The sequence below is a fragment of the Aphelocoma coerulescens genome, chromosome 1A (genome assembly GCF_041296385.1).
Source record: "Aphelocoma coerulescens isolate FSJ_1873_10779 chromosome 1A, UR_Acoe_1.0, whole genome shotgun sequence".
Classification (NCBI taxonomy): Eukaryota; Metazoa; Chordata; class Aves; order Passeriformes; family Corvidae; genus Aphelocoma; species Aphelocoma coerulescens.
This window is the reverse complement of record NC_091014.1, coordinates 36,390,787-36,412,127: the sequence shown is the minus strand read 5'-3', so window position 1 is coordinate 36,412,127 and position 21,341 is coordinate 36,390,787. Positions and strand designations below refer to the sequence as shown.

The 21,341-nt window shown below is 35.1% G+C and overlaps 1 protein-coding gene across 4 annotated transcripts in view; it reads right to left on the bottom strand.

Moving 5' to 3' along the window:
* Positions 1 to 1,710: 1,710 nt before the first annotated feature.
* The window catches only part of CPSF6 (cleavage and polyadenylation specific factor 6), a 31,516-nt gene continuing 11,885 nt past the window's right edge, over positions 1,711 to 21,341 (bottom strand). Inside the window, exons 3-11 of one of the 4 annotated variants that reach the window (XM_068998833.1) lie at positions 21,033 to 21,136; positions 20,150 to 20,295; positions 19,320 to 19,493; positions 17,690 to 18,194; positions 16,381 to 16,473; positions 15,257 to 15,372; positions 14,764 to 14,917; positions 13,978 to 14,172; positions 1,711 to 6,449 (exon numbers count right to left, since the gene is read on the bottom strand). In XM_068998833.1, the coding sequence (XP_068854934.1) occupies positions 13,983 to 14,172; positions 14,764 to 14,917; positions 15,257 to 15,372; positions 16,381 to 16,473; positions 17,690 to 18,194; positions 19,320 to 19,493; positions 20,150 to 20,295; positions 21,033 to 21,136 (1,482 nt within the window). In that variant the 3' untranslated portion in view covers positions 1,711 to 6,449; positions 13,978 to 13,982. The remainder of the gene's footprint in view (positions 6,450 to 13,977; positions 14,173 to 14,763; positions 14,918 to 15,256; positions 15,373 to 16,380; positions 16,474 to 17,689; positions 18,195 to 19,319; positions 19,494 to 20,149; positions 20,296 to 21,032; positions 21,137 to 21,341) is intronic. The other 3 variants (XM_068998840.1, XM_068998847.1, XM_068998853.1) reach the window with 3 other exon arrangements.

The following is a 21,341-nucleotide window of genomic DNA, read 5'->3' as shown; positions in this document are numbered from 1 at the left end:
TGCAGGTTTAGAGCACAACCCAAAGAAATTCCGGTTAATTTTCTAATGAACATTTTGTTTCCTCTACAGAGACCTGTACAATTACCCACTGGGTTTAAATAAGTCATGAATGTTGTGTTCTTCCAAGCCAATTAGATTAAATTTTAGACTTATTTTTGAAACTGTAATTTTTTTCCCCAACGAAAACCAGCATTCTCACATAATCTTACACTGTCACATGGTAGAGGCTCATCACAGGCCAAATTTGGAGCCAACAGCACAGAAAATGATACCAGTAATCTAAGATGGTACAATGGATAGGATATAGCTTGTTTTGTGCCAGTGAATGAACTTTGACATGTATTATGAATTATGGAAGTTCACCACTAGAATGGCACAGTATAGCAATGCCAGTGGCTTTGTATGTAACACAGAGATGTGTTTTATGTAACACAATGTTCTGCTTTAGCAGCAAAAACATTTGCCCACGTAACTCCAGTATCAAAAGTAGTTTTAAATCAGGGGATGGATACTGTCATTGGTACCAAATCAATGTTCTGCATGAAATGAGCTGACAACAGCTCAATCTACCATACATCTGTCTTACAGCTGCTGCGTTTAACACTCACATGCTCTGCAACGATTAACATTTGCCAGATCTAGTCAAAGCAAGAAACCAGATTAAAAAGTTTTATCATCAGTGGTTTAATGCCTCCTATAGAGCCCACAGCTCCAAACATTACTACACTGATGTTTGAGTCTGAAAATGTAATTTTAAAAGACTGAAATTTATGCATATGCTAATTTTTTCCTTTAACACATTTCATGTGGGTCACTGTATTTTACAGAAGAATATGGTTATCTTAAAAAAAAAAAGTCTGCACTTCTCATTGGCTGTTAAACTTTGCAAAAAGTCTTTAAAGACCAGATAAGGACAAGAGCTAGTATAAACTATTTCTAGATTCAGAAATAATTACAGCACAGAATCTAGCTGTAGCTATCTTAGAATGTCCACCCTCCAAGTTTTAATATCTGAAAATTTGAAGAGTCTGGAAATAATGAGAATTGCAAAGAAATTAGACAAGCTAAAAATGAAGACAGACAAAAGTATTTTTTAATATAAAAATGGTCTTTATTTCTTCAATACAAGGTAAACTACTATTGCAGTAGACCAACACAAAAGTTGGACAGCAAATTGCTTAACAGTCTCCTAAAGGCTGAAAAAAAGAAACCTATGAAAGCTAAAAGTTGTGCAGTATTTCAAGTATAACATCTAAAAAATAAGAAATTATCCCTAAACTTACAGATTATTTAAGTACCTCTGCTGAAAATGTATTGAAATCCACATTTGCTAGGATACCATCTTACCTTGTGGAGAAATATAGGTCTCCAAAAACTCCAGTATTCAACAGACTCTTTGGCCTGCCAGCATCAGGAAACTGTTTACTATATATATAAAATCCTTTGGAGTCAGGCATTCTGACAGGCATCCATTTCCTTACATTTTGCATTGCAATTCTGCATTCCAACTTGGACAACCCCCCTCCTGTATTTCAAACCATTTCTTGAATATTTTACTCATATACCCTTGTGCAAAGCAGGAACCAGGAAATGGAACGGTACAGGAAGACAACACAACCTTTTGTTTAGAAAGTCAGCAGTGCTGGTAATCATCATAAAAATGTTACAGTTTACCAAACAGGAATGTATTTCACCTTTAAAATACTTGGCTTTTTTTTTTTTTTTTCCTTTATTATTTAAAAAAGGACAACTGTAAGGAATAAGTAAGGAATATGAATTTGCAATCACTTATATTTATAAAAGCACATACATTCCTCATTTTCTTACATCTGAAGATCAAGGGAATGTCTGTTTCATAATGTGATAATAATATGCACAGTTTAAAATATTTTCTATTACAAAATACTGTGTACAAGAGGGTGAGGCTGAAGTCAATTAGTTGAATATACTCCAAAGTGTTATTTCTGAAATAATGTAAAAATCACATTACATTGTATGAATAGATGGGAATTTTTACAACTTAAATGCTCCATTCCATTGAGATCAAAGGTATACTGCTTACTGTTTTCAAGAGACTTCTGTAAAACTAGTGTATTTAGAAGATTTAAGCACAGGCATAGGCATCAGCATCATCCCAGAACCCACTGCAATCACTGGAGCTATAGAAAGGGTTTGAGAATTAACAAAAGTATCGTATACAAATGGAATGAGGAGCTTTATTGTATTTTGTCCAACATGGGGGAAAATGAATCCCACAAGAACATCAAACTGATTAATTTCTATACCCCAAACTGCTCCTTAGTAAATTTATCCTCTAATGCTAAAAGGAATTCTAAAAATACATGGGATGTCAGACGTTAATGGGGTATGGGGAAGAAAGGGGAAGAAGGTGAAACAACTACAAAACCAAAAAACCCCCAACTCAAACACCCCCATCCACCCCAAGCCAGTCTGAAGTATTAATTGCAAGGCATCATAATTGCAAGAGACAGTATTTCTGCATAAACATCATGATTCATTAGCATGCTGCAATCATTATGTCCTAGACCTGTGCAGTCAATTACCAAAATAATTTGAATCTCAACTGAATCCACATTGCTTCTCTTCTATGTTAAAATTGCTATTTTGGAAAGAATTCAAGTTAATTTTTTTTTTATATGGACACTGAGCTGCACTTTCCTTCTCTAAAATCTTGAAGGGTTTCTATTTCAATGCAGAAGCAATTTAGTGTCTTAAATCTCTGAAGAATACCAGTCTTAAACGTGCATGTTTTATATTTAAATCTACATGACTGACAGTATCTTAACGAGCATTGTATTAGGAAATTTAAGGCTGTATCTCAGTTTACACAAGAATCAAAGACAACTTTAACAGGCTATGTATAAAATTCTATAAATAAAAATGGGAGCAAAGTCTGTTTAACCTGTACACAGAGAGCAAGTGGATAAGGAAAGAAAATCAGGAATTAAGTATTTCTATAAAGAATGCCATGTATTTTACTAGAAACACAGATGACAAGTATATACAACATTTAAATCTCCAATTATCCACATACAACTAGGAAAAAAAAACATTTACAAGGGTTGGGGTATGCAACTAAACAACCAGGTAAAAAAATACAGTTAGAAAAACTAAGCCTCACTGATTTCAAAGGAACAAAACCAAAAAGTACTCAGTCCATAAAGAAAAAAGCTAATGTCTACATTTAATAAAAATACCTTGTTTAACACAAAAAACAACATCTATCCAAGCTTATAAGCCACACTGTAAATAAAAGTTTGAAGTTCTGACAAACATTTTTCAAAATGTAATCAGAACAAAAATTATTGGCACAGAAAGCAAAAAGGGAATGAGGAAAAAAAAAGACTGTACAGTTTCCAAAATGCTATGTTCTTCTTCTTAAGTACTTTGACCTGCCAAAACATATAGTCCTGTAAAATTTTTACTTTAAAAAAACCACCCTCTACTTCTAAAAAATACATCACCAATAAAACAAATTCTCTTGGTAAAGCACCACCACCCCTAAGTCACTACTTGCTAGTTTTGTCTTTCAAGATAAAGGACACAGCCTTAAGATAATATTTTCAATATTACTTATAAACTCAATATTTGAAAGAAATTAAGTATTTCCTCACAGATTATTTCATCCTTTCATCAGCAAAAGGAAACGAAATGCAGCTGAATGAGTATTAAAGAGCAGTAGCCATCATGGCATTACCATCAATCACTATGTTTCCAACCTGCCATTTCCTGCATGTGCACAGGAAATTGCCAGGAACATTTAGTAAACCAAAACTCGGTAAAAATTCTCCTACAGATCCAGTTATACATGATGTACATTAGGCATATTCCTTTTTGGTGTCTATCAGGGTCTTTGGGTTTTTTTCTGTACATTTTTTTGTTTTATAAAAAAAATCTAACAAAGGAAACTCACAACAACAAGAGTATTATCTAAATTGCAACACAGTACATTTATCAGTTAAAACTAAGTATTTGGAGAACAGGCAGAAATAATGGGCTTCATACAGGGATCTCCTCTCTCAGGTCACAATGGTCATTCTGTTTAATTAACTTATGTTATTTACCTGCTGCTATTCCCTCCCTGCTATTTCCATTGCCAGCAATGGAAATAAGTGAGTGAAAAATTACACTCTATGTAAAAAGAGCAACAGTCTCCTTAAATCTATTTCAATGTGGACTAAAATATCAGTTCCTGCATAAAATGCTTGTAAAGTTACTTTTTTTATTTTAAAATTTAATATATCTATGCAATGGAACATTACTTACCTGCTGCTTTTTCAGTATTAGCTATTCCCCATTTAACTGCTACAGGCAGGTAATTTCTTCCTTAAACTTATTACACACAGTAGTAAACAATGTTTTTAAGTAAAGAAAAAGAAGTTACAACAGTACTGTTTGTAACCAATACCTATTCACAAAAAAAAGCAGGAAGTGACTCATGACTTGCTTGATACAACTTTCAGTTTTACAAAATTTTTAAAGGCAGTTTTCATCTTTAAACAGGATTAAACAAACACGTGAAATATCTTCTCAGTAGCAAATAGTTCAATAAACACCAGTGATCCCATGCATGAGGAACTGAGGTACACAATTTAAGAAAAAAATAAAAAGGGGCAAGTCCAACAGCATCAACCTGGCTGCAGGAAACCTGGTTGAATAGTAGGTGCCAAAAATATTAGAGCATTTCAGACTTATGCAAAACTTCTGCAGTTGCACAAGCTACTGGTCCCAACTCAGTAAAGCATAAAAATCACTCATGTATGCAAATACGATACTTAAAGCATACTTAATGTTTACATTCCTTGAAATTTATGAAATGTAAGCACATGGTTTTATATGCTGTGGAAAAACCAAACAGATATAAGTGCTCTCCTGAACAGGATAACATTTTAAGTCAGCTGTAAAATCTTCAAAATTGGTAAAAAAGAAATCAAGAGGCTTCTAAGAGTTGCCTCTTAAAGCCATCTGAGGTCTTGAAACTTAACTTAAAACATTAAGTGCAGCTATTTGAACGAGTGACAACTCCAAGAGCACGTCCATTACGTAATGCTTTACAAGAGACTAAAAGTGAGCCTTTGCGCAAGGCTGACAGAAGCTAAACTTTTGCAGCTTTTATGAAATTTCTATTTGCTTGCATTTCACACTTGATGAAATTTAAAACAAATTCTTTAATTTGATGCCTACTTTCACTGAGTGCTCCAATAATTTGTTTTTAGGTAAATTTACAAAACCTCATCTGACAAATTTAACCAGTGCCATTTTTTGCTAAGACATTTAAATATTGCCCATTGGTAAACAAGGACATACAAGTGTACCTTCTCTTTTATATGCATGTGTGAATAAACCCCGAAGTATTAGAAAATACCAAAAACATGAAGTAATAAAAATGGTAACATCTTGTTTCTTCTGGCACATTTCTAATATACAACTATGTACAGACTGCTACGGCCTTGGGGGTGGAAAGGGAACACACACAAGCACTTTTACTATAAAACTGTAAACAACTGCAGGATTTTGCGTGTTTTAAACCTAACCTTTCTACCCCTTATTATGGGCAGTTTAAGTTCATATGAACAGTGTAAGTTTATATTAACTGTAGTGTCAATAAGGATCAGGGCTGTACGAGAGAAAATTTTCAGTGTGCTAAAAATCACAGATCTGGGACTATCTCTCCTCAGAACAACTGACCACAGAGAACTGCAGTTTTTACAGTTTTATATATCAATTAGCAAATTCACAAGCCACCTAGGTAAACACCGCTAAAAAGCAAAATAGCATTAAAGGTTTTATGTAACCACCTGGTTTTGTATCAAAATTGAGTGGGAGAGCGCAACATTAGTATGTTTAACTCACTCGCTGAATGCAAGATTAGGTTGAGGCATATGCAAGAACTATTGCGATGTTTTTGAAGACAGCATCAATGTTTTCATTGTAACATTATCTTTAAATATTGCTGAACACATGACTTTCCCTGAGGTGTAAACATCAAATAACTTGAACAGCTTTACACATCAGCCCCATTAAACAGTTTATTACAACACTACATCTACTGTAATCAGTGGTGCTGTGTACAGACATTATATGAACAGTTTAACATGAACAAACTACTATAAAAACAAGCATTTACTTGACTTTTTTCAATTGCTTGCACATTATAATTGCCAAATGTATATAACCAGTAATAAAGTTGCAAAAGCTATAAGGTTTAAATCACACAGGTTTCCCTCAAATAAAACAGTTAAGCAACATAAAAAAGTAAAAGAGCTACTGGTTACCATGTATGCAGATTTGCTTTATTCAGATCTACTCCTGTTCATTTTATCCATGAATCCTTACAGGCTCAGTTCAATCACATGAAGCAAACTGCTGGACAAGCATCTTTCCTTGAAGAATGTATCTTGTCTTGCATGCTGTTCCTCTTCCTTCAGCTGTAATGTGTCAAAATTTGTGATGTAGATTTTGCTAGTCCCCATAACACATAGAAAATTGTTGGCTTATCTATACATACACAACTCGTGCATCTACTTCACCATGATGTAAACTAACACAAAATACCCAGAAGCAGTAGCTACTCATTTGAAGTTGTTTTCTAATACAGTAATTAAAAATAAGATTCATGTTGTTGTACAACAAAGTTGAAAGAATATAAACTTCACAGTTAAAAGTATTGATGATAAAGAAAGAACTACTGCTCCTGTGACTGATGGCAACATTTATATAGAACACTTCCTAAAGTACGCATTCTGCAAAAGTAACTGAACAAGAATTTAATTTTACCACAATACGATTTTTACATTTTTACCTGCCCACTTACAGCAGTTTTAAGCTGGTTTGACATTAAAGTAATTTATTGATTGTATAATGGAAGTGGATGGCTCACAGCTCAGTAACATTTAAAAGCACACAGAATCTGACACCAGTACTTCAAAATTTTCAGACTCGTGGCAAGGTGGATGGGGTTCACATCTAAAAATACACACTTGCAGTTTAAGCACAAGAACCCACATTTCAATTAATACAATGGAGATTTGCAGGTTTCCTCACCTACTTGCCCTAGAAAAGACCCCAAGCCCTACTTCCTACTCTCGTCTATTTTGGCAAACAAGGGAACCACACAATTCAGAGTTAATTACTGTAAGAGTTCACAAAATACTTGTGATGGTATAATTCCATACACTGGATTTCAGTTGAATTCTATTACAAAACAGTTAGCTATCTTAATTTCAATAATAATTCACAATTTCAACATTCAGTAATTTCAAAATAGTTTCAATCAAATTCTTAAAAAAGCCAACACATTAAATTATTCATTTGAAAACCAAGACATTTAGAGAAGCAATTTCGTGAACGGGCAACAGTACACAGCTGTCAAATATTCTTCTACTAGTACAATAATTTCAAAACTGGGAAAACTAAGTATTCAATTTTTCTTCTTCATTTCCTCAAAGTGACTGTTAATAATAACTTTAAAAAAAAATCCAAAGTATAACCAACTAGACTCTATACACTACAGTATGCACATAAACTAATCCAAATCAGTGAGTGAAATTTCTTCTCTTATACACAGACTTTGTTCTCAAGTCCTGAATGCATCAGCCAGTAACTACTTTTGGGGAATTTCCTTCCCCAGAGGCCCATATTTCCATAGGTGATATGTACTTTTGAAATTAATTAGTAGCAAAGTGACAAAGTGCTGCCTCCACCAGAAAAATATGTTTGGAGTTGTGAGCTAAGTTAGCACAAACAGACAGGAGAGAATCTCAGTTTTCCAGTGGAGAAAGTAAGTACCTGACAGCTGTGAGACTGCACGTCAGAATTTGCTGCTCTCATCATACAATTGCTGCAGCCAGAATTATGGATCTTTATTACGTCTACAGCAACAGTTAACAGATCCAAAGCACCCTATATGTGATTTATAATACTACTATAAGAAAGCTTCAGTTCCTGGGAATAATTTGTTGATTTATAAAGGTACTTATGGAACTACAGAAACTCCAAAGAACGCACAATAAAGTGAATTTAGGATTAATGTTTTTTGGTATAGGACTCTTAAGACAGTCAGCACCACACTGAGCCTTCATTTTTAAAAACGTGACCAACTAAAATCCAAAGTAGTGTACATTTCAGTTCAAAGTGTTCTGCCACTGTATCTTCGCAAAACTGGAAACCCTAGTGGTTCCAAAAAAAAAGATCTGTATGGATTATACCTGTGTGCTCAGCCCTTTTCAGTATTCTACAAGCAAGTAGAATATTGAAGAAACAAACAACTTAAAAAAAAAAATTAAAACTCTAGTCAGTATTTCTTGGCAATACTGCTTTCCATCTGCCTCAAGCTCATACATAAGCTATCTGTCCCAAGCATGTGTTAGATTTGTACAATTTAACACCAGACAGCAATCAGTTTCTCAGCATTTCTACCAAAGTTTACCAAGTCTACCCAAATTTCAGACTTAGGTGTTGAATAGACATTTTGTGGTTTAAAAGTTAGGGGTTTATGCCAGAATATTTCACAAATGAAATCCCAGAACTTTAGTAATCAAACATTTCTGTATTTATGCAAGATGCAACTTGAGCACTTTTTTACCCACAAAGACACACTCTTACAACAAAACCCAATAGATTTCTTATGTATGTATCAAAAGCATCTTGCAATAGCAGCTCTAATTTTTCCCCTGTAATTCCAATTATCTAAATAATCACATAAAAGCTTTAAACGGCCTTTAAAATTTTGAAAATTCTACAGCAGTTTCAAAGCTGTATATACATATACCCATCAAGTTTTATTATAGTAGTGTATTTTCAGAGATTGAATTTCAATCTCACATGTTTACACTCCAGTAAAATGCACAATATACATTTGTTATTGTATCCTACAAGCTCCTATGAATTACTTCATGTAATTCTCCTTTGTTTTATTCTATACATGAAGAAAAAGAAATACACAAACCAAAAACCCCACAGAAAGTATCAGCTTAAAAGCCAAAAAAATCTTTTTAACCTACATTCCAAAACATCACAAAATACCCCAAATATTCTGATGGTTTAGCTGTAACATAGGAGAAGGAAGGAATTTCAAGCTTGACTTTCTATTTGTCTTTCAGCATGAAAGCAGATACACATGTGGTTCTGTTCACCATACGCATACAGACTATTTTATCACCACTAGCATCTTCTCACATTTGCTGCCTGTTCCCATCTCCTATTAAGAGTGTACTTACCTGCTGTCTTTGTTCAGTCTTAGTATATAATTTAATATCAACACAACAACAATTTCATGACTGTATAAATAATTTTACATGGGGGAAAATCCTCCCGAACTAATTTCATTTGTCAAGTATCTTTCTTCCACTATCCCAGCCTGTCTATTCACCAAAAATAACTGATGAACAGAGAGGTGCAGTCAGAAAATTCAACCTTTAGTTTACAAATTAAAAAGATATGAATTATTGGCAAGTGTTTTTCACATTAATATATGAGGAAGAGACAAAAATGTAGATCGGGCTGCCACAGGAAAACATAAAAATGAAGATCTCTCACATCTCTTTTTTTGGTAAAAAGAAATCTTAGTTCTCAAACCACAATGAGCAAAAGTAAAAAAGTGAATTTTTTCCATTCTTTGAAGAATATTGCATCAAACCAACATTTTCATTTCTGTGTTTCATATGCCTAGAAGTTTCTTGGGGAACTTTTCACACAGAACAAATTTGTCAAAACTAATGAATTCACAAATAAAAAAGCCCAGGATATGAGGAACTAAAAAAAAAAAAAAGAGTGTCTAAAGACACTTTAGAAGTCAATAAAATTACAGCAACATATTAATGGGAAAAAAGTAATAAAAGTTATGCATTTGAAAGTAAGTAGCATAAGATATTCTGCTCATTTTTAAAATCATTGTTTCACTCTCAAGAAAATCAGATTCACCACTGAACATTAATAGACATACTATGTGTTTCTGCAAAGCACCAGAGTAATGATAGAACAGACTTTAAAAAGCACATAAAGCAGTAGCACTGCTTGCCTCTATCGTGCTATGCTGGATTTCAAATACTGAATCAGATGCACAAAGCATTATTTCTCTGGTGAATGCTAAATACAGAAGAATAGTGCCAGCCCCACATATGTGCTTCCTCAAAAACACACAATTAAAAAAAAAAAAAAAAAAGGAGATAAAAGAGATTCGGTAAATAATATTCGTAATAGCTTAAGACTAAGACCTGATATGATTCTGAACAGGTATGTATACCCAGGTCTTGAACAATGCTACCACATGATCCACTCAATATTAACTAGAAGCTTATTATTAAAATAGCCTATTAAAAATAGGCATTTTCCAATTCTTTACAAGGTTTTTTAAAAGGCTAATTTCATACTTCACTTGATGTTTAAGTGGTTATTAGCGCAGTCACAGGACAGCTCCAGCTTAGAGAAGCAAAAATATAATGAATGGTATGTAAGCCAGCAGTACCATTTCCCCTCCTACTGACGCAAAAAATTCCAACCATGTTACTTCTTGAATCGCTCAAAAGCTGAAACTAACTTCAGAGTGATCTGAGAACAGTTTTTGAAGAAGCATATGAGCCTCAGATCTTCAAATTATTTTGCTTACAGTGGTTTGAGAGCAGAAAAATCAGAGAATAAACATGAAATATGGAGTACAAATTCTACATACATATCAACTGTTACAATGTTGTGGTTTTGTCCTTGTAATTCAATCCAAATCCAGTTTAAATAGGAAATAATCAACCCAATAACAAAAACATAAAATGAAAAACTTAACATTCAGCAGTTATAGAAATTCAGACAGATTAAGATTGGGACAATGTATCAGCTAGAAATACATTACTGAGTATCAGTTAAATAAAAAAAAATTCTGCCTATAAGTCAGGACTCATGCTAATGAAGTTACATTACTATTCTGTTTGTACACATTAATTTTGCTGTTAATTCTTCTAAATGTCATTCTACTGGGTTCTTAGTTTTTTTGACTAATACTGGTTAGATATTTGTCTTAAATCCACTGTTCTCTTCTATATTTATAGGCTTTCTATGAGCAAAGGCAAGATGTTCCAAGGAAGCATTCAGCTTACAGTAATTTGGGATAATGGATTGAAGCCGTACTCAAGTCAAGGCACAAAAATCTTGCAAGAATTTAATTTTAAATCATGAAGTGTACAAACAGAAGTGTAAACACCTGGTATGGTACAACTAAACTTTTTATAGAGTTTTATTGTTATAAACATATTTTGTAAGTCATTCCAATTTAACCCATCTCTATAAATGTAATACAGTACAAACTGAATTTCACTGTTTACAAAAATGTTCACAATGGACCCTCAGAATCCTTCTGAACTAGACGTGTAACACTTTGGAAAAATGCCAGTACAGTATCACAGTTATGACTATAGGTACACAATAAGGAGAAATATAGGTGCCATTCATAGGGTGCAGGCACAGAGGCAACTTCATGTTTTCTGGCAAAACACATTAATATGGGGAATAACTCATTTCAGCACTGTTGATATTTATTAAATGACTGAGTGTTAAATCCATTTATGAATATTATTCAATGTAAAAAATGAAACAAAAAATGTATGGCAACATACATCTTAGTGAAAATGAAACATACAAACCAGGAGATAACTGTATTTCTTTTATATGTGTGTGGGTGGGTGGGTGGGTAAATATATAAAAACAAAACTACAATAAAGCTTTTCTTCATTAAGACAGCAACAAGACAAAATGTTTACAACTTAACTTAAAAAAAATACCAAATGCTTTCAATTACATGTAGTATACTAAATTTGCCCTTTAAAGCAAGTTCTTAGGACCTATTTTCTTTGCACAAGGGAATCTTACCAAGACACCCTTTTGAAAGAAAAGAGAAATCCCAACACACACCAAAGCTGAAGGATCTTCCAAATATAAGTCCCACCTGAACTGAGACTGAAATCACAGCCTCAGTGTAAATTGTGCTTTGGAAATTATGAAATGCAACCTAATGCTGTTTGATATATTTTCTTTGGGTAACAGGGTAGGAAATCTGTACTTGGCACAGTAAATCTTTATCTACGTGCACAACAGTAAATACACAAAAATTAAAGCTAGATTAGTAAACTATGCCAAGGGTTAAAAAAACTATCTTTCATTCCAGGCTATTAACAATTTTTAGTATGGCTTGCTCATCTCCACCAGAAGGAAAACACTCTGGAAACACATCCATTACTCAGCTCAATGGTTACCCCTATTTGTAACAACTATTTGCAAATATCAAAAATATACAGTTATTATAAAAGGTAAAAACCCAGTTCAACAAAATAAACTACATTTACTTTAGTTATATGTGTACTTTTACGTTATTTTACAATTAAGAACCAGAGTTGATATTTTTACTAAATTCCAGAAATATTTCTACCAATCAATTTTTAATGGCAAAAATTGGCACTAACAGAAATATACTGCCAACTTTTAGATGCCATGTTTCACCTTCCTATTTAAGCCTTTGACTCCCCTTCTCTAGGTCAGTTACTTCTTTTCATGTCCCCTGTTAGCATATGAACCCGAGACAACATCCCACTTAATTCTCAACACACTAAGAGCATTTAGTATCATAATTTGTTCTCTCCCAGAAAAACGTGACACAAAAAGCCTGACTGAAAAACTGACACTTAACACATACAAAACTGTATTTTCACTTAGGACTATACTACGTTTTACTTGACTTTTAGAAGTTTTGCTCTGTAACGTCGACAAATGAACTTCCATGAATAAATAACACATGCAAATCTGGAAACTAAATCTGAGGTTAAATCTAAGAAATGGAAGCTGGGCAGACAGGCACATCTACAAGCTCCAATTTCAGTGTAGATGTAATGGGAAGTTATTTTTAAAAGGGAAAAGACCACTAGAGAGTCGCTATTAGGCAGGGTTGGGGTTTTTTTTTCAAATTGTCAAATATAAGGAATCATGGGTAGCTTTAATTCCCAACCCTCAAAACAGTACATTATATAATGTAAACATTTCTATGCATTTCAAAGCAGTACACTGAAAAAACCCGTTTAGCATGGTACGCTAGCTGTCTAGACATCTGATGCATACAAGACTTCAGATACATGAAATAAAAGAGCATGTTAGTTTGTGAACAACCAGAAAAAAATCAATTCTTTTGTCATGTATTTGTTTACTAGTCTTCAGAAAATGACTTTACTACCAGAACGGGGAGGGACTGAAAAATCAGGGTGGTGGGCAACAACTGATAATAAATTTTACTGAAGATTAACACCTGATTTTAGCTAGAAGGCAGAAGATACTGACAGGTCACATTTCATAAAATAAACACCAAAATCTGGTTATATTTCCTGAATTTGACTAAAACTCACCAGGAAAAAGAAAAAAAAACAAAAAAACCAACACAAAACAAAACAACAAAACCCACAAATACTAAAACCCAAAAAATCACCACTGTACTTGTGCAAGGACAATAACTGTATGGACACTGAAATAATCCACACACAATCTATGAAGGGCTAAATGCTGCAGTCCTTACACAAGTATATTTTAAAATACAAAATTAGTATTTTTAAATACAATTAAGAAATAAAACTGTAAAATTCATATAATCTTCTAAGATTACAAACAGAACAGTCTGACTTACTGCCTTTTTAAGAAGTGGTTCAATCACATTTCATAAAAACTGGGAAGACTATTATCAGCCAAAATAAAAGAAGTGGCATGCAAAATGTAGAAGATAAATTGCACGAATTCTTGCTCCCTCCCAAGACTAGTTAATTACCTGTTATTACTTACCTGTGTTCATGTCAGGTGCTGCAAGAAGAAAGTGGTTCAGTACATACTGCAGGATCATTTAAATACAGATATGAATGGTATAAATCATCTCAAACCTAGAGTGGTTACTTTCAGTAAGCCAGTAAAGTTCAAGAACATGAAAGAAAAGCTCACCTTCTTTAACGGTGACGATATTCTCTCTCTCTGTCTCGCTCTCTGTCACGATCTCTGTCACGATCACGATGCCTCTCTCTCTCACGGCTTCTTTCCCGGTAATAGTCATCGTGACGATCTCTACTACGTGATTTGTGGCGCCTACTTTTTTCTCGTGACCTACTGTGGTCCCTCTCTCTGGATCGCTCACGTCTTCTAAAAGAAATTACTTCATTAACTTTTTCTTCAAAACACTTGTCATCCCCACACCAGTTTTGTACTCTGCTTAGGACTATGATTTTGACCAAAAACAGATATGAGAGAAAGATCTGTTCATCGCAATGCAGGTGTATTTTTGTACATACAATTAAAGATACCTGGTACAAAGAGTGGTGGCTAAGAACTCAGTAACAGGTAGTAAGGGGCACCCACTTTCTAATCTAGCAAAGAAAAGTCAAAGTACATACTCAGAATGGAGGATGACCGAAATCAGCTGGGGGAAATGCACCACATCTCAAATGATCACTACAACATGGCTGCTAATCTACATATGGAAAATCTGTGCCAAAACCACTAAACTAAACTAAGACCTCAACTGAAGCTAGTCAGATCAATTTTGAAAAGAGGGTTAATTAAAAGGCAGCTTTCCTAAGTTCAGGAAACACTTACTTGGTTCCTTCACACATTTCTTGTGCAACTCAGCAAATCACTAAACTTCTTACATGCCTTACTTTCTTCTCTGTAAACTAGTCCTGCACTACACCTTCTCTTTCCTAAGTAAGAGCAGATGGAAAAGGAAAGTTTTACCTGGATCCAGAACCATAGGACTTGGACTCAATTCCATGAAGGCAGTCCTGAAGAGAGCTAATAAGTACTTTGCAGCGATCATCTGCAGATACTTTGGACTGTTTGATTAAGGAAATTGCAGTTACCAAGGTCTCTATAGCACTTCCATAGTCCCCTGAAAATGATATAAGATGAGGATCAGAAAATTATGCAAATTAAAACATAGATATTTATCTCTAACAGTATTACCATTTTGAGTATCTTCTCTTAAGCAGCCATCTAGATAACTTACGGTAGCACTAAATACTAAAATACTGTCCAGATCAGTGCTCAGAAGGTTTTCTTAGAAACTAACTGAAGCACAATTCAAAGTCAGTCATAAATTGTACCTAAATTCAGTGTCCTATTAGGAAAATGTGGGTTCAGACCTTCCAGATTCCTGATTTTAAAAAAACCCCTATAAATTCTTTTCAGTTGGGTACAATAGCAAACACATTAATTGAGTTTTACTAACCAGCACTGGCATCTGATACAGCTCTCGAAATGGCACTGCTTGAAATCGCCCTATTTCTATTCATGATTTCTTCAAATTCTGCTTCACTTAGAGGTGTCCTTGCAGCATCCATTTCTCTGCAAGCAATAAAACTAGTATTTAAAAGGTTAAGGAGAACTTCAGAAGCTATCATTGCAATTTCAACAATCCAAGTTTGCAACTTTAAGCAGTGACAAACAGAAAAGAAAGCAGGATCTGGGTTTGGTTTTGGTTTTTGTTAAGGACCATCGTTATAGTATAAAATCCTGAAAGCTTAAAAAAAAACCCCAAAAAACCCCAACAAACCAACCAACCAACCAACAAAAAACAAACCCAAAAAACAATTAAGACACTGCTGTATAAATAGACTTATTTTTTGTTCATCCCATCTATTTCAAACATTCAGCAGCACTTAATATTGTGCTTTACAAATATTTACAATTTTCATAAAATCCTTGAAGGTACGTAAATAGATATTCCCAACTGAATGGATGTGGAAATACATGTACATAGGCAATGCAACTTTGAGCAAAATTAGAGATAATTTTCATAACAGTACTGGAATCAGAACTATATGATCCTGTTTCCCAGATCTTAACTAAGACCAGAATGCTGTAACTTTTGAAAAACAAATATAGTTATCATCTTTAAAACACTCAATTTTCTGAATGATATGTCAGCATTTTACAGCAATTTTTTTTTTTTTTAAATTTCTGGTCAAGTTCAAGGTACTCCAATTTAATCTCCATACTAGTCACAGTAAGGAGGAAGCAATAAAGCAGAATCCTCATACTCATTACACTTCAATTATCAGCTGCCTATAGAGGGTTTGCAAAGTAACAGAAGTAAACCTAAATTTTCCCAAAAGTTTTGCAGTGTCCTATTAGCCAGTCTCTGTGTCGCACAGAAAATTTGGAGAAATGTGTTAAGAGATAAATGCTGAGACTGTCAAACTGGCCCACTGCTTGATATTTCTAGAACAGTGTTAGTTCTTCTGGTAGAAAGAAAATGCAGAATAATAAGCAATGCTATCCTCTTAATTGCAAGAAGTGGAACAAGATCCTATAGCCAGTTTAGCATAAGAGGAAATGTCTAAAAATTCATACCTCCCTGAGTTTTGAGTATTATTTTTCGTGTGCCTCCCATAGAATGGAATATGTAATTTTTCTCTTATGGACATGTTATTTCCAGTGAAACGCCTATGATATATAATTAATGACAATTTAAATAGTTATGGATGATAGCTTTAACATTATTAATGAAAATACTGGACAGTAAGTTATACTGTCCTATTCCCACTCCTTCCCTCCCCAGACATTCTATAAACTGCAGACAACCTTGATTTTGTCCATCAAAAAACACCCAACACCTTATAGTCTTATATTTCAGGCAATTAAGCCAAATGCTTGAATTTCTATAGGGTTTTTTTTGTATGAACATCACATGTACAAATGCTTGGGCAGGATTTAAACTTTGTGGTAAAAAAAGAATCACAGCAAAGCATCTTTGCAGAAAACATTTTAAGCCAGAAAAGTGTGTCTCATGCTAGCAATAAAATTACTACTGAAAAATTCAAATCTAACTATGTAAAATTGTCTCTCTTACAATTTATGCCAAAATTTTTGACAAATACAAATATGGTGAAAATCAAGAAACAGCAGCGAGACAGAGATGCTTGAAATCACAGATGAAAAAGATGTTTCAAACAAGAAGTGAAAAACTTGACAAGTCAAGTCAGGGACTTAAGAATTCTGTCACAGATAGGATTAACCATAGAAGAAGCCACTGCTACAAACACAGCAAGACTGCACCAAACGAGCAGAAACATCTTGGTAGGAAAGGAAGGTAAAAGTCTTGCAGTAAATTCACACCTGGCTTTTAAGACAAACACTAAGTTTTAATTAAATCCTGAAGAAAAAAGGGACGAGCAATGCTGCTGAAAGATGAAAATGGTATGAGCTTGGTAAGACCTCAACATATGCACATATTTGAAAAAGAAAACTCCAGAGCATTCTTAAAAGGCAGCCTGCAAAGCATGATGATACAGGTAAGTCAGAATTTCAAGTTAAGACAAGCACAACCAGAAGCTACTGCATAAGAAGTGATACGTAAGTTTACATGTAGAACACATGGAATGATAACATTGCCAAATAAAGCAAAGACAAACAGTTCAGAGCTGAAAAGGGAAAGTAAGATTACTGGTGTTGAATTTCAGGATTTTCTTCCTGCTGCAAACATGTTTCTCAGATTTATTCCCCTGGAGAAGTTAGAAGGGGCAAACTACAGGACTGGTGGGATCCCTTTTGGCCCTACTTCTAATTGTTCCTAACATCTGCATTAGAAGGGAAAAATCAAATGCTTCCAACAAGAGGAGTAAAATATGCGACCCAAACACATTAGACCAAAAGAACTCACCTTCCAGGTGGCCCATAGTCACCTCTGTCATATGGTGGAGGTCGGCCATATGGATCTGTTGGAGGTGGGCCACGGCTGTCTGAAGTGGGTATGCCACTATTGGCAGGTGGGGGGAAGAAAGCTGGATTCACATGTGGTGCCGGTGGTGGAGCACCTGGAGGTGGCCCAGGGAGATGTGGAGGAGGTGCAAGAGTCAGGGGTGGGCCAAGAGGGCCAGGCGGACGAGGGGGAAATGGACCCGGAGGTGGAGGTGGACCCTGCTGAGGTGGTGGTGGACCTGGTGGTGGCCCATAGCCTGGAACTGGTGGAGGAGGGCCTGGAGGAAGTGGCCCAAGTGGAGGCTGACCAAAAGGCTGTCCTGGAAACAGAACTGGTGGTGGTGGACGATCACCACGATTAGGAGGTCCAGCTAATGGAGGTGGGAGGACCTGACCAGGAGGTGGAGGGCCTGGTGGGCCTGGTGGGCCAGGAGGACCTAAGGGTGGACGTGGGGGAGTTTGTCCAGCTAAAATTAAAAAAAAACAACAAAAACAAACAAAACAAAAAACAACAAATAAAATTGAGTGAATAAATACAAAGAAATAAAATTCTTTAAAATGCTTCCTTTTTTTTATTCTTAAAAACAATGACAAAAGAAAAAGAAAGCAACCCTCCCTCCCTGAACATTGTGCAACATGTACAAGACATGCATGTTCCCGCTTTGGGTCCAGTAGATTAGAAAATTTTTAACTTATCTGTATCTATTGATACTAGATATCTACAGATATCTAAAGTGAACAGCATTATCTTGAAAACGGACAACTCCCCTCCTCAAATCACTTAATCATCTGCTGTTGTTTCCAAAACCCACAAGAAGATTACAAAAGCTAGAAACCATTGCATCTTACTGCAGCTAGTCTTTCATATGGGGCTTAGGATATTAAAAATATGGGAGAAGCTGTATCGGAGAAAGTAATGTAAATGCAGTATCCAAACCTACTCTTAGATTCTCATTACTGGTTTTTCAATTTGACTATGTCTCTTGGACTGTTGGTAGACAATTCATTACTGAATGACATTTACTAAAAAATATGTCAGCTGAAAAAAGAACTTCACTGCAGTGCAAAGCTAATTGTTTAACAGATTTCTTCCATATCAGATACCTAACTAAGCATGAAGACCTCATCTTCAAATTTCTGGTGCCAACTAACAGACCTATCAGTGGGCATGAATCAAAGCTGAATTTCTGATCACGTGCAAACTTGTACTACAGTAAGGAAATTAGTTACTTTACATGCTGCCACACAGGCATTCTCAGCACATATAGCAAATAAGAAAATCTGAACTATACTACATTAAAGCCAAATCTACTTGCTAACATGATCTATTTTAATTTTTTTCATACTTAAAATACATATATTAACATAGTATAAAGAATGTATCTAAAAAAGCTCTTATCTTGCTATCAAATTTAGTAAGTACAACTTTCTGGTGAATAGCAACAAAGGAACAGTCAAATCCTACAATCTAGCTGTGAACACTGATTATGGTTCATGAATTGCCTTGATCTTTATCATTTCCCAAATAAGTATGCCACACTGAAACAAGAAAACACAAGTAAGACTGAAACTCTATATATGAATAATTTTACCTGGGAAAGGTGGTGGTGGCCCTCCTGGCCCTGCCGGTCCAGGGAATCTGTCTCCACCTGGAATGGCACCTGGAAAACGGCCCCGACCTCTATTACTAGGTGGAAATGCTGCTCGTGAGCTTCCTCCTGGGGGACCAGCTTTACCTTCCCCAGACATCTGGCCAGACTGTGTGGCTGCAACGGAAAAGCAGAAGCGTCATCACATACATTGAAATAGGTTAAAGCATTTCAACACTCGATCTGAAGTGCTAAAGTATGACCTTATGAGCACCAACTTGCTCCCCATACCCAAACCCAATGCATTTGGGGAGGAAAACATTCTTTGCTAAAATACTATGCTCCACACTAAAGGACACACTAAAGGAAGAGGATCTGGAGAGACTGCCAGTCTCTTCCTTCCATGAAGCCCAACACTACAAATGATTAGGACTGGGAAACACAAGACATGGTGCTGAAGTACAACACAGAACCGCTCTTCCCCATTCTGTCATAAACACAGACAGTCCACACATTAGAATTTAGTCCAGTTTGTCTACAAATGTTAAATTTCTAAATGCTCTTGTGCCTTTTTTTTTTCAGATTATGTCCACAAGAAATTGAGAAAGCATCTCCAGATGTTAAGAGCTGCACAAAGCTGCAACCTTCTTTCAGAATGCAGCAGCTCTTCCGTGTATGAAGTGATTTCTTTAAACAAAGATATTACTTCATTCACCTGGACTCTGAGTATTTTATAGCTATTTTAAAACGTGTAGGAATTGTAAGATGCTGAGCTAAAAACCTGCCATTCTACTTTTTCTGCTTTTCCAAGACAGCACCTAAGAAAAGCTTACTTTTCCTTGACTGCATTTCAAATTGACTCAGAAACTGTTTATTACACGGAGTTACAACAGGATTCTGCCCATGCAATTCTCTTTTAGGCAGCAAATCCATCAACTTTTTGGAGGATGCTTCCGATCCCACACCCACAAGGGCAAACCTGAAAGGAAACGAAGAAAGTTACAACACAATTTTTCCATTTTCTGATATCCTGACACCTCATGAAAAAGATTGCACACAGTAAGCGAAAGAATACTTGAAAACTAGACACCAAAATTGTCTCCCAGGTCTTAGTCCAGTTTTCGGAGCAGATAAAATAACTTATTCTAGGACATAAAAGAAGAAAACAAAAGAGAAGTACAAGATGCATCAATATTTATCACAACAAAGGCAGCTTTTTGGTGGAGTATCAACAGACTACATAATGAATTCATACGACCAAGTTATTAAGCATACACTGCGTGCTCATTACTGTTAAAGGGACAGAAAGGCACATTTATGCAGTGAAATTTAGGTTATCAGTGAAAAATGGGCTCAAGCACTTCAAAAAGCTAATGGAAAATAAAGATGTAAAGAAAGATTTCATAATGAAGGTTGGGAGAATAGCATTTACAGTGAAGAAAAACAAGAATCACCACCACACCAACTAAAATCTAGGAACAGTCTTAAATGAAGATGATGAACAAGCTTTAACTCACAAAATAATGAGACACGCAATACCATCACAAGAATTTATACCTGAAATTTAATTCATTAGTATGAAATGATATGCCCAATCATTTCTGGATCAATAAGCTAAGATTAGCAGTTCAAAGACTGACAATTATGAAAACTGAGAACTCCTTCCCCTCCCAAACTTCAATCCACATACAGAAAAAACAAATGACAAGTTCTTACCCTTTAGATTGGCCATTAGCACGATTTTCAAAAAATTTTATCTCCAAAATATCATTTACCCCCAGTGAATGAACTGCTTCAGTTAAGTCTTCATCTGTTGTCCACTGAAAAATATTTTTAATATTCAACTATGAGAGCTTATCTAAAACATCAGGCAAAGGGCAATTAAAATTTCCATGGATTTTTGAGTGTGTGTGTGTGAAACTGATCCACAGGAATACTTTATTCAGGATGTCAATGTATTCTGACTTTTGGAGTAGTCATTTTTATTTTACAATTCAACTATTAGTTCACCTAATTCATGTACAT